The 14,414-nt window shown below is 41.4% G+C and overlaps 1 protein-coding gene across 5 annotated transcripts in view; it reads right to left on the bottom strand.

Annotated features, from left to right (window-relative positions):
* Positions 1-14,414, bottom strand: part of smpd4 (sphingomyelin phosphodiesterase 4) — a 55,086-nt gene that overhangs the window by 37,586 nt on the left and 3,086 nt on the right. For 4 of the 5 annotated variants that reach the window (XM_048611276.1, XM_048611274.1, XM_048611275.1 and 1 more), the window contains exons 1-5: positions 10,148-10,223; positions 7,290-7,398; positions 4,444-4,496; positions 3,603-3,754; positions 3,180-3,312 (exon numbers count right to left, since the gene is read on the bottom strand). In XM_048611276.1, coding sequence (XP_048467233.1) covers positions 3,180-3,312; positions 3,603-3,754; positions 4,444-4,496; positions 7,290-7,398; positions 10,148-10,216 — 516 coding nt within the window. In that variant the 5' untranslated portion in view covers positions 10,217-10,223. Of the gene's footprint in view, positions 1-3,179; positions 3,313-3,602; positions 3,755-4,443; positions 4,497-7,289; positions 7,399-10,147; positions 10,224-14,414 lie in introns of those variants that run through there. The other variant, XM_048611277.1, reaches the window with a different exon arrangement.

The raw sequence follows: 14,414 nt of genomic DNA on the forward strand, positions 1-14,414 counted from the left end.
CTGCAGATGCTGGAGAATCTGAGATAACAAGGTGTAGAGCTGGATGAACACAGCAGGCCAAGCAGCATCAGAGGAGCAGGAAAGCTGATGTTTAGCTTCTACACATAGCCTGCTATTACACACCACCTGTTGTTAGTCACTAATAGTCCCCATTAACAACTATTCACCCTCCCAGTCTGATCATTAGCAACTCCTTTGCCTGTCCAACTGTTGTTCTCTCTCTTTAGGCTCTATCCTATTGTTTACTCCCTACTAACACCACCCTCCCTATTCTTTGCATATAAACTGATGTTTTCCCAGCCACCATCAGTTCTGAGGCAGGGTCACTGGACCCGAAATGTTAACTGATTTTTTTTTCCCCCTCAGATGGCTGCCAGACCTGTTGAGCTTTTCCAGCAATTTTGTTTTTGTGGCTAATAGACAAGATCAGAATAGTAATGAATAGATGTTGCAGAAAGACACATACAACCAACCAATTGAAGATCATCAACGGAGATCGCAACGTGGCTTGTTTGCTACAAGTTTACATACCCAGGAAAAAGAAACATAACTAGGCATTGTGCCTTTCTTTGGAACAAACAAAAGCCTGGGGAAACCAAGATGGAAATGAAAGATACAAAAGTAGAAAGCAAACCATGGAAGAGAGGTAGCCAGGGCATGCAGCAAATAGTGTCCTTATACAAGAATGTTAAAAACATTAGTCTGAAGGTACTATATCTGAATGCATAGAGCACTCATAGTAAAGGAGACAAATTAACAGCACATATAATTGTAAATGGGTACAATATGATTACACCTACAGTGTCATGCCTCCACATATGACAAACACTGAAGGGTATTCAAAATTTAGGAAGGGTAGGAAAAAAGGGAAAGGAGGGAGGTTGTGCTAGTGAAAGATGAAATCTGTGCAACAGTGAGAAAGGTTACAAAACAAAAAGGGGTGAAAAACATTAGTGGGAGTTGTCTTTTGGCCTCCAAACAGAAGTGGTATGGTAGGTTATGGCATTAAAACAAGTCATTGAATACATTTTTAAAAAGAAACAAATAGATTTCTAGAAGCTGAAGATGTCAAAAAGCAAGGGGCAAAGGCAGGAGTCCAGCACTAAGATCAAGGTTGAGCTGTGATCATACTGAATGTCATGTGAGCTGGATGGGCCGAATGGTTCTATTCTACACCTGTTCCTTTATTCTATGTTTCTAATAATTTCTTGATATATTCTCCATGATTGTGGGCCGACCGATCAGTCCCCACGGGCCGACCGATCAGTCCCCTTTTCTCAGGCAGTATAAATTGTTGTTCCCTTTGCAATTTGGTCTTCTTACACTCAACAGTGCATCTCTTTCAGCAATGCTAAAGGTCTGTGCAACCATACGACTGTTCGAATGTTGTGTTCAAGACTAGACCAAAGTTTTACAGTGGTCTCATCCAAGCATCAGTATTAGGATCACTATTCTTGCAAATATATAAGAATGATCTGAACTTGGAATATACAGGATATAATTTCAAACCTTGCAGATGACAAAAATCTAGAAATGTCAAAAACAGTAAAGATAGAAATAGACTAGTGAAACGGACAGAGATATGGACAAATTTAATGCTTAGATATAAAATGATGGATTTCGGTCAGAAGGACTGGAAGACAATATGAACTAACTGGTACAATTTCAAGAGGGTACATGAACAAAGAGACCCATGAGAGAATGCACACAAGTGTCTGGAGATGGGCGGACACATAATGAAGGCTATCACGAGCTGTAATGGATCCTTAGCTTTGTAAATTGAGGTGCCATCATAGAGTATACACTGATAAACACCAGTCAAAAACAACCATCAACTATTTTAAACCAATTTTCAGGTACTTGGCCATAGCCTTGTATGCCTTGGTATCACAAGTGCACATCTAAATATTTAAATGTTATGAGGGCTTCTGCCTCTATCACTCTTACAAACAGCAAGTTCCTGATTCCCACCAGTCTCTGGGTAAAAATGTCTTTTCTCATATCGCCTCTAAACCGTCTGCCACTTAGATCTATGCTGCTGGTTGTTGATCCCTCCATCAAAGGGGAAATAGTGGTGTTCAAAATCATGAAGAGTTTCAACAGAATAACTAAGGACAAACTATTCCCAGCGGGAGAAGGGTCAGTAACCAGACAACACGGATTTAAGGCAACTGGCAAAAGAACCAGAAATGACACGAGGCCAGCATATGAGTTATGAGGATCTGGAGCACACAACTTTAAAGGGAAGTGGAAGCCAATCCAATAGCAGTTTTCAAAATGGGAACCGGATTAAAAATGGTATGAACTCATGTAATGTTGAATTTTTGAAACCTATTTTTTAGGCCAGAAGCCACTTCCATGGCTAATATTTGAGGGATTGATAGAACTCCAAGTGGGATCCAAAAAAATGCAACAGATAAAGTAAACATTAAATCTGAAGAGTTAATCAATAATAAGTTAAAGCAATTAATCATTATAACACAACCTGCCATTCATAATCTACTCACTTCCATAATTCAAATAAAAACGAGATGGATTACTGAATTAAGCAGGATATAGAAGGCATGGCCAGAATGTTTGGTCAAAGTGACAGGTTTTAAAAGAGGAAATCAGTTGCAGGGGTTGAGGGAGGGGAGTTCCATTAGAGTCCAGTTAAATAACAATACATCCATCAATGGTGTACATGGTAGGGGTGAGGAAGAATGGTATACAAAAGATCAAAAATGGAGGACTGCAGAGCTGGGGCAAGGAGATGTAACATGAAGAAATCACAATATCTGTGCTTAAATCTGTTTAACTAAGTTAGTGAGCCCAGATTGGTGGGTGAACTGGGACTTGGTACAAGTTTCGATTCAGAAACAGAGCTTTGGATACACTGATGTTTACAGAAGGTAGAAATAGAAATAATGGGGCCGAAAGTAACAAAGGAGTAGATCAAAGTTTCAAAGACATGCAGGAGGGTGAAATTAGGAAGGCTTTGCAGTCATGAGGACCTGGAATTGGGAGCTCAGCTTTCGAAGAAGAGTATCAATCTGGTTTGTTAATACTGACTCAGTTCATAAGTAAATATGAAGTGCTGTCTGCCTACAAAGTCACATTCAATACACTGAGCAGGACAGAAACACATAGCAAAACAAAGACCCGCAGCAAGAAAAACACCAAACCGTATTGATCATTACCTGAAGCAGTGTTTCAGATCTCCAGATTTCCTGAGCAGCTGGGTCTGTATTCACAGAGGGCTGATGTGAAATGTGACGTTTCAGTAGGCTAGTGTGGGGCCCACCATAGGACGTAAATGGTACACTCTGAGTTCTGTATGAAGAGAATGAAAATGGATATTGAAGGAGGACACAACATCTTGGTAAACAAGATGTGCTAGACATTTTCCTCCCGCTGATAAATGGTTTTAATAGCAAGTGGCTCGGCCAGATAAATTCTTAACAGCTTCCTGAATCAAGTCCTGCTTGATAACATCAGCATTCTGTGGGTGAATACTGAGGGAGTTGGCACACTTACAGTGGAAGAAAATAAATAAGGAGAAAAGCATTTGGTAATTTCATCCCAGAACCCCTAACGTAATTGCTACTCAGAAAAAGAAGTACCTTGGTGTTGGAGGAGAAACTGTTCCACATGCATTCAGGATTGGTGATGGTGGCACATTCCCCTCTGTAGGAAGGAAGTATTTCAGGTACCTGTCCACTATGACAAAATAAGCACTGTCTGAGGTGCTGAAGAGCTGCCCAGATGGACAATTCTGTAACAACAGTTGAGAGCACTGTTAAGTGAACAAGATACATCCCACAAGAGCCTTGCAGATTTTGAGAAGCATTTTATCAGTCTACACCCAGCCCACGATCTGCCACACAGTTCTGCGAAGTATGTGTCGCTTGCTACTCCCAAAAAGTAACAAAACTAATGAAATATTATCGTGGTCCACATTTGCAACAGCAAGGCTAACTCTGGAGCATTCAATACCGTCAATAAAATGAGAGCAAAAGGTGGAGAGAGCTTCCAATAACAATTTATATTTACACAGCACTTTAACATGGGAAAAAATAATCAAATGCAAACTGCCACCAAGCTACATAAGCAGATATAGGGACACATGATCAACAACTTAAGTAAAGAGACAGATTTTAAGGAGCATCTTGAACAAGGAAAACTGCGTGGTGTTAGAGATAGAATGGAGGAAGATTACATGATGCACAACTACCTGAATAGATCTGATGAAAGGGTCATAACACTGAAACAGATCTATGTTATAAATCACACGGAACTGCCTTGAATTTATGGGATGAATTATTAGCCACAGGGCCAAGATGACAGCCTTGACATCCCTGACAGAGGCCAGGTCAAAGTGTTGGCAGTGGGTAGAACACCTTGGCAGCAGGCTCTCTCTGCCCTTCATCCAGTGCTGCTTCATATTCAGCAGTCCTAACTTACCCGTGGTGTGGTGAGATGCATAGCAAAATTGAAGAAATAGTATTCGAAGGGATCTGATTATGCAGGTTAAGAATTGCAAACTATTTACTTAAAAAAAAAACAGCTGTGAAAGTCTCTGCACTGCTGGTTTATCTCACAGCTGTTAAAAGAACTAATCCCAATGTTCCAAAGAATTTCACAGAATGAAGAGCACTAAGTTTACCTCACGACAACCTTTTAACGTAATGAATGACTCGTTTCTTTTCCTTCAGAAAAACAAACATTATTCTGTTTAGTGAGAAGTAAGAGAATCGTTCACCAGCAACACGAGACACTTAATTGGCCTAAGGCAGTTTGGATGAGTTCTATATATTGTTAAATGTGAAAACAATGCATCAAATCTGACAAATAGAGTTAGGGAATTAATACTTTAGGACAAGTTTAAACTAGTCTCACACTTGCAGCTAGGGTCCCAGCCTCAGTTTGTTTGGACAGCAACCAAACATTTTCCATCTGCAAATCAGAGGTTTTGGCTGGCCTAGACACACACAAATAAAGGTGGTGGGGCAAGTTGAGAGGTCAAGATCCTTGGATTTATAAATAAGATTGGTTAAGCTAATCCTTTATGATGCCAGCTTTGGAGTCAACATAATTTTGTGAAAGGGAAATAATGTTGGAGCATTGTATTTGAGCACTTTGAAGATGTAACCAACACGGTCAAGGGAAAACAGTCCATGTAGGCCGATTCTGTAAGTGCCACGTACTGCCAGGGCTAACAGCCAACCCTCTATCTGTGCTGCTAAGAAATAGTCATATTGTGTCATTGTCAAGTTGACAAACTGTAAACAGTGTATGCCATATGAATCACATCTAGAGCCTCAACTATTTACACTCTACATCGATGATCAGGATGAAGGGACAGAATATTTTGTAGGAGTTATCATTCGCAAATGATAGGGAGGAATGTCAGTTATGGGTAGGATAAAAACAATCTGCCAAAGGATCGAGATAGGAGAGCTGAGTGGACAAAATTTGGCAGATGGAGAATAAAGCAGGACCATTTTTTTTTCCCTGAAGAAGGGTCTAGGCCCGAAACGTCAGCCTTCCTGCTCCTCTGATGCTGCTTGGCCTGCTGGGTTCATCCATCTCTACACCTTGCTTTCTCAGATTCTCCAGCATCTGCAGTTCCTGCTATCTCTCACATAAATTAGGCTGTTCACTTTGGCATGAGAAATAGAAAAACAGAATATAGACTGCAGAATGCTACAGTACAGGGATCTGGGAGAGATGGCACATGAATCATAAGTTAACATGCAGGGACAGCACGTAATTAGGAAAGTCCTTATTGCAAGGGGAATAGAATATAAAAGTAAGAAAGGTTTGTTATTAGTGTGTAGGCCTTGGGTGGGACTGCACTGAGAATACAAAGTACAGGTTTGGTCTCTTTACTGACGGATGGATATACTTCTGTTAGAAGCAGTTCAGAGAAGGTTAATTTGGCTGATTACCGAATTGAAGAGGTTATCTGATGAGGAAATGTAGAGTAGGCTGGGTTTTTATTCGTTCAAGTTTAAAAGAATACGAAATGAACCTTTGAAACACGGGATTCTAATGGATGCCGAAAGGATACTTTTCAATTGTGGAAGAATGCAGGATTATGGGGGCACAGTTTTAATAGTAGGAGTCGCCCATTTAAGACCGAGATGAGGAGGAATTTCTTTTCTCAAAGGGTCATTAGAGTTTGGAATTCTCTTCCAGACAGCAGTGGCAGGGTCATTGAATATATTCAAGGCTGGGTGTGACTGGTTTTCAATCTGCAAGGGAATAAAGAATTAAGGTGGCTAAAATTGGAAAGTGCAGTTGAATTTACAATCAGATTAGCCATGATCTTATTCAATGCTGGACAAGCGTGAGGGGTGAAATGGTCTACTATTGCATAGCTTATGATTGCTACATATCGTTGGTTAGGTCTTAGCTGGAGTACTGTGCTCAATTCTGTGCTTTAGGTAGCATGTTAAAGCAGAGACTGTTGAAGAGATTTACTAATAGGGTACCAGGAATGAGAGATCCAATAAAGCTTTAATCATTCTTCTTTGAGGGTACCTATTGCAGAAGGCCCAGCGGTAGCTTCCGGAATGCAGAACTGACAGCACGTGCAGGACAGAGCCAGGAGAGACAACTGGCATGCTATCTTTAAACGAAATATGGTTATAAGTGGCAATCTGTCTATTTTCATGGTCAATGTTTCTGGTTAGAGCTGACAAGTTACTAGGTTTCACACACCATGACGGGATTTGAACTCCTAACATCTAGGTGTTTTGTCCAGTATCACAACAGCTCCACCAAAATACTCCAGGGTTTTCAAGTCACTAGACAGATGCAAGAATCCTGGCAGTTGTGTATAACCAATTTCAGATTTTTGGTAGCAATTTCCATCCTTACAGTATCTGAGCTCAGATCATTGTAATAAGTCTAGTTAGGGCTCAAGGCTAGGGCACTGTACTCTGTCTTTATTACTTTCCAAACATCCTCTGGGATCTGAAACCATTCTCGTGTTGAGGTGCATTTGTTCTTGCTAGTGTGACAGCTCAGAGCAAGTACGATGACATGAGCTGGGACTTTTGGCAGTGAATCAAAAGACTCAAAGGTCAGGTATAGCTACATCAGTCAATATTTCCAGACATTCTAACCAGGCCCTCAACTGAGATAACAAATAAAAATGCCCTGAAGCTAGTTATTCAGATTATCTCAAAATCAAGCAAATTAATATCCTTAGACACAAACTACAAGAGGAGAAGGAACTGGCAGCGATACTGCACAGATAAAGCAGAGGTTTCAGCTCCACATATACTTGAGTCAAAGGATACTGAGTGAGAGACTGAGGTTGGTCAGTCCTGAGAGAGGAAACTGCAGCTTGTTATGATACAGTGGAAAATCAGGTAGAACACCATCTTGGATTGAAGCCTTCACAGAACCCTGGATTATAAAAACACCAACAGACCAGTATTAGAGAGCATTAAGATTCTCTGGAATCTAGTGTCAAGCTGCACATAGTTTACATGTTTTTTCTTTACATAAGTTTCTGCACAAGAAACATTCATTTTTTTTTTACAGATATGTGTGGACATAAGGAAGACAAAATTGGTCACAAGAGTAGACAAAACATCTCTGCAAATGATGGGAGGTACAACTGCAGCAATCATAGCAAAAGATTTTTTTTTCTGTCGAATGATCATTAGGGACTAAATAAAAACTGAAAGAACTGCGGATGCTGTAAATCAGAAACATGAAGAGAAGTTGCTGTAAAAGCTCAGCAGGTTGGCAGCATCTATGAAGAGAAATCAAAGTTAACAGGTAAGGACAATAGGGGAACCCTATTGCTGTTGTGGGAGGGAAGAGAAGGGGTGAGGGCTCTGTCAACAACGGTGCTGGGGAATTCTCGGTTGAGGAAGAAGGTGACCACTTCAAAGTCTCCCTTTTTGAAGTTGGCCTCATTGGAACATATGCGACGGAGATGGTGGAACTGGGAGAATGGGATGGAGTCTTTATAGGAAACAGGGCAAGAGGACTTATAGTCCAGGTAGCTGTGGGGAGTCATTGGGTTTACAGGTATACATTAGTGGCCATTTTATTCCCAGAAATAGAAACAGAGATGTCAAAGAAGGGAAGGGAGGAGTCAGAGATAGACTAGGTGAAAGTGAGGGCGGGGTGGAAATTGGATGTGAAATTGATTAACTTACAATTCCGGACAAGAGAGGGAAGCAGCACCGATGACATCATTGATATATCAGAGAGAAAGAGTTGTGGATGGAATAAGGCTGGAACAAGGAATGTTCCCATGAAGAGACAGGCATAACTGGAGCCCATGTGCCTATCCATGGCCACCCTTCTGACTTGAAGAAAATGAGAGGAGTTAAAAGTTATTCAGGATGAGGACGAGTTCAGCCAAACGGAGTAGGGTGCTGGTGGGTGGGGATGGTTCAGGCCTTTACTCCAGGAAGAGGCAGAGAGCCCCGAGACCATCCTGGTGGGGAAATCGGCAGCCATGGTAAAAAGAGGAGGCGGCTGGAGCCTGCAAACTGGATATTCTGAAACTGAAAGCGGCAGAGGATCATGGATGTAAGTAAGCAGGGACTGGACCGGGGAGAAAAGACCAAGTCAAGGTGGGGAAAAAAACTCAGTTCTGTAGGGTAGGAGCAAGCAGAAACAATGGGTCTGCCCAGGCACTCCTGTCTGTGGATATTCAGAAGGAGGTAGAAGCGAGCTGTGTGGGGCTGGGGGAAATATCAGCTTTGAGACAGTGGAGGGGACATCACCAGATGAAATGAGGTCAGTGACTGTGGTTGATATAATGGCTTGATGTTCAACGGTGGGGTCACGGTCTGGGGGAGATAGGAGGTGGTATTGGAGAGCCAGCTTTTCCAGTAACTTCTGTTTTTGTTTCTGATCATTAAGGACTGTATGGGGAAATTAAAGGACAGTGCAAGACAGGTTTAAATTGATTCTCAGATTGTGGCAAAGTTTGAGTGATATTTTTGTATCATTGCTGTTGATGCTTCTGTTCCAAAGGAAGGTACTCAGTCCTGAACAGCGCAGATACAACAGATGACGGCATTCTGGACAGATTAGAAGAACTCAACGCACAAACAGTAACTATAAAGGGTCAATTAAGGAGATGGGGCAGATAGTACCCCTGCTAACTCCTGAATAGCTCGGCTGTATATTTGGGTAATTCCACTGAATTGAAAGTTAGTTCATGTACTTCCTGTTCAAAAAGGGTCAAGCCAATCTGATATCTGTTACTGAAGAACATGGCAAGCAATAAAATTATGATTTTATGATTTATTCTTTCATGATTACTGGCAATGGGAAAAGACCAGTAGAAATATACAACGTTGTTTCTGAAAAGATATAGAGTACCGAAAACTGGCATTACTTTTTGATTAGGTCATCCCATTATTATCAAATATTTTATTAAACTGGAGAGGGTTCCGAAAAGATTTACCAGGATATTGCCAGGAAGAATGAAAGGTTAAGACTTTTTTCACTGGAGCATAGGAGGTTGAGGAGTGACCTTATTGAGGTTTATAAAATCATGAGGGGCATAGATAAGGTGAATGACAAGGGTCTTTTTTTTAGGGGTGGGGGGTGGGGGCGGGTGGGTGGGAAACAGTTACAAACAAAAAAAAAAAAAAAAAAGCAAAGAGAAGAAACATTTAAAAAAAGGACAGGCGGGGCAACTCTTTTTTACAGTGAGTGATTCGTGTGTGGACTGAACTGCCAGAGGAAGTGGTGGATGCAGGTACAGTTACAATGTTTAGAAGATATTTGGATAAGTACATGGATTAAAAAGGTTTAGAGGGATATGAGTCCAATGCAGGCAAGTGGGACTAATTTGGTTTGGGAACATGGTCAGTGTGGACTACTTGGGCGAAAGGGTCTGTTTCCATGTTGTACGACTCTATGATCAGGTGGTGAGCTGTTAACGCCCTAACCAGAAAAAGTATTCTCTCGGCTGTAATAACTGATCATTTTGTACAACCTGGGACTACTGGCCTGCACAGCTCCCAAGGGCACTAGCTGTATATTCTTACTTTTTAATGATCATCATAGTCACTGATGTGGTTACTAAAATGTTACAAAACATAATTTGTTAAACCAATGCTGCCAATCTGCCCTGAACACAATACAAGTTAACGCAATCAATTCACTGTTCCATACTCACAGGAAGATACGAGACTGGGAATTCATACTTAAAATCTTCAGCCTGAAGTTTGTAAACTAACTTCATCATTGGGCCACTGTTAAACACAAGACAAAGGGAATTTTCATTAATGTTAAAAGGTCATTGAAGCGATGGATTTTAACAAAAACCTTGCAATAATATAGTTTGAAGCTTGCTATTTGCAAACTGGCTGCTGCTTTTCCGAAAATACAGTGAACACATTTCAGAAGTACATGAATGGCTGTGAAGCACTAGGGATATCCAGTGGTTGTTAGAAGTCATAGAGAGTCAGAGTAATACAGAATGGAAACAGGCCTTTTGGCCCAAACTGGTCCATGCTGACTGTGGTGTCCACTCAGCTAGTTGCAATTGCCCGCATTTGGTCCACATCCATCGAAAACCTTTCCATCCATGTACCAATCCAAATGATTTTTTTTTTTTTTTCATCTTTTGCTATTCTACCTGCCTCAACCACTGTCTCTGGCAGCCCATTCCATATATGCACCACTCTCTGCATTAAGAAGTTGCACCTCACAGCCTTAAGTCTTTCCCCTCTCATCTTAAACCTAAGCCCTCTAGTTTTCAATTCCCCATCCCTGGGGAAAGATGCATGCATTCATCCTATCTATGCCCCTCATGATTTTATACACCTCAATAAAGTCACTCCTCATTCTCAAAAAGTCCTATCCTGGCCAACCTCTCCCTATAACTCAGGCCCACTAGTCCTGGCAACATCCTTGTAAATGTTCTTTGCACACTTTCCAGTTTAACTATGTCTTTCCTATAACAGCCGGACCAAAACTGCATTGCAATACTCCAAGTGCACCCTCACCAACGACCTATACAACTGTAACATAATCATCCAACTCCTATACTCAATGCCTCAACTGATGGAGGCCAGCATGCTAAATGCCTTCTTCACCATCCTGTCCACCTGTGATGCTGCTTTCAACCAACTACGTACTTGTACTCTTCTGTTCCACAACATTCCTCAGAACCTTGCTATTTACTGTACAAGTTCTACCCTGGTTTGACTTTCCGAAGTGCAGCACCTCACACTTATCTGTATTGAATTGCATTTGCCAATCCTTAGCCCAATTCCTTAGTGATATATTAAAGCAAGCAAGTCCTTCTTTCCGATGCCCTTCACGCTTACAGGTCAACCCAAACGATATCACAATCCAATTAATATTTTTCAGTTGTCATTACTGTTACTAGGCAGTGAGATACAGCATTCAGTGTGAGAGCACCAACTCTCACAAGCAGCCAGATAAATGACCAGAAATAACATTCTCCTGATAGAGGGCTGTAAATATTGGCCAAACAGTCAGAGAAGCAGTACATTTATCTAAAGTCCACAGCAAGTCCAAAGATATGCAGGTTAGTTGGACTGGCCATGCTAAATTATCCAGGGACGTGCAGGCTGGGTGGATTGGACCATGGTAAAATCCTGGATTACGGGGATAGGTTTGTGTGGGTGGAATGTTCTTCAGAGCATCAGTGCAGACTCGATGGGCGAAATGGCCTTTTTCTGTGGGGCAGCACAGTGGTTAGCATTGCTGTCTCCCAGCACCAGGGACTTGGGTTCAATTCCAGCCTTGGGCGAGTGTGTGTGGAGTTTGCACATTCTCCCGGTGTCTGCATGGGTTTCCACCAGATGCTCCGGTTTCCTCCTACAATCGAAATGTGTGCAGGTTAAGCAGGAAGGTGATGGCAAATTGTCCTGTAGTGTCAAGGGATGTGTAACCCTTGTAGGGTTACAGGAATAGGGTGGGAGATTGTGGGATGCTCTTCAGAGGGTCGGTATAGACTTGATGGGCTGAATGGCTTCTATCTGCACTGTAGGCATTCTATGATTCTAAGCACTGAACCAGCCAAATATTTAATAGGGTTCGGTCACAAAATCAAAAACTTGATATCTAGAGATATTGTGCTTCCCAGAAATAATGTACAAGGCTCCAACTTCTGCTCATCAGAAATGCTAATAGTCACAGAGTCAGAATAATTCAGCACGGAAACAGATCCTTTGGTCCAACCAGTCCATGCCAATCATAATCCCAAACTAACTAGTCCCACCTACTGCGCTTCACCCATATCCCTCCAAACAATTTTTTATTCGTGTACTTATCCAAATGTCTTTTAAACATAACAGTACTTGTATCCACCTCTTCTCTGGAAGTTCAAGAGGTCACCTCTCAACCTCCTATACTCCAGTGAAGAAAGTCTCAGCCTGTCCAGACTCTCCTTATAACTCAAACCCTCCAATCCTGGCAACAGCCTGGTAAATCTTTTGTGAACCCTCTCCAGCTTAATAATATCCTTCCAAGAAAAGGGCAACTAAAACTGACTCTACTCCAGAAGAGGCCTCATCAATGTCCAGTAGAACCTCAACATGACGTTCAAACTCCTATACTCAGAAGTCTGAGCAATGAAAGAAATTGTGCTAAATGCCTTCTTAACCACCCTGTATATCCGTGACGCAAATTTCAAAGAATTACGTACCTGAACCCCTATGTCTCTCTGTTGTACAACACCACCCAGGGCCCTATCATTAATTGTACAAGTCTTCCCCTTGTTTGTTTTACCAAAATGCAATACTTTGCATTTATCCAAATTAAACTCCATCTGACACTCCTCGGCCCATTGACTTAAATGATCAAGATCTATTTGTAATCTTAGCTAACCTTCTTCACTGTCCACTATACCACTAATTTTAGTGCCATCCACAAACTTACCAACCATGCCTTCTATATTCTCATCTAAATCATTTAAATAAAATGACAAACAGAAGTGGACCCAGCATTGGTTCTCTCCTGTTAATTTTCCTTAGGGTCTTGTATGTTTCAAAAAGATTACCTCATTCTTTTTTTCTGTTCCAATTCTAGGTATTCATGTGTTATTTTTTTCCCCTGTCACCATTTGAAGTAGATATTTTTAGGCAATGTGTTCAGGAGTGCTATGACACATTTCTGGAGTATCAATCTTCTGGCCTAGAGGTTAGGACACTATTGATGTGCCACAAGAACCCTTCATCTCTCATTTTAGGTACTTTCTGATCAACCTGTTTAGAGACGTTATGACACACTTGAACACAGGCCTCCTGGCTCAGAGGTGAGGACACTACTACTGTGTTGCAAGATCCCTGTAGATAGGCAGAAATAAACTCTCATCTCACACTATTCCAGATTCACTGCAAGCTATATCGTTGTTTTCAAATTCTCTCCATAACTTTATTGTTTTCTTTCCAATCAACTTGTTCAGAGATGTTGTTACACACCTCTGGAGCAGATGGGACTTGAACGTGGGCCTCCTGGCCCAAAGACAGGGACCTACCAATGCACCATAAGAACCCCCTCTCATTCTGATGCAAGCATGTGAATTAGGAGCAAGTTAGGCCAATTTGCCTATTTCTCTTGTTGATTCAGATAGCCTGGTACCTGTAGGCTCTTGATCACCTCAGTTCGAGTTAACTTCCTCCCCAAACATCCCTCAGCAACACCCATCCCAACAGATGAAATGAAGGTCTTATCTAATGCAAGAATTCCATGTAAAAAAATGAGTGGCATCCACTGCTAGGGGTTCCACATATGTACTGTTGAAGTACTTACATGTTTTAGTCAGAAGCACCACAGAGTAGTTAATGGGGCATCAGTTTTCTGAAAGGGAGCTTAATCTCTCACCGGATCAGCTTTAGCCGACCTGGCAGTACTTGCCAGTGAAGCTTATGGAAATAGTCTTTGTTATACCTTATGCTAACTTGATTTGCTATTGACATTAGCAGATAAAAGCCACATATGAATAAAGGTTTACATCTCTGCAAGACCTCTCTCAAAGGGGTGTTTGAAAGTGAATTAGAGCAGATACTGCAATTCTGAAACTTTGATTCCCTGGTGGATATCAGATTGACTTATCTGGCAACATCAGTGAAGAGAGAAGCAGTTAGTGTTTCAAGTCTGATATGACTTTTTAGAACGATTCCAAAGAAGTCATACTGGACGGAAACTACTGCATCTATTTTCTCCACAGATGCTACCAGATCTGTTGAGTTTCTATCGGACTTTATTTATAGAACACAGTTTAAAAGTCAGGAGTCTCCCAATCAGGACTGGAAAACAATGTTTGTCACTGAATTTTTGATGGCAGAGGTAGATAATTCTTGACTAGCAAGGGAGTCAGATGTTATCAGGGTTAGGAAGAAAAATGGACGCAATCAGATCAGCCATGATCTTATTGAAGGGCAGAGCAGGTTTGAGGAGTCAAGTGTTTT

The sequence above is a fragment of the Rhincodon typus genome, chromosome 24, assembly GCF_021869965.1.
Source record: "Rhincodon typus isolate 14 chromosome 24, sRhiTyp1.1, whole genome shotgun sequence".
NCBI lineage: Eukaryota > Metazoa > Chordata > Chondrichthyes > Orectolobiformes > Rhincodontidae > Rhincodon > Rhincodon typus.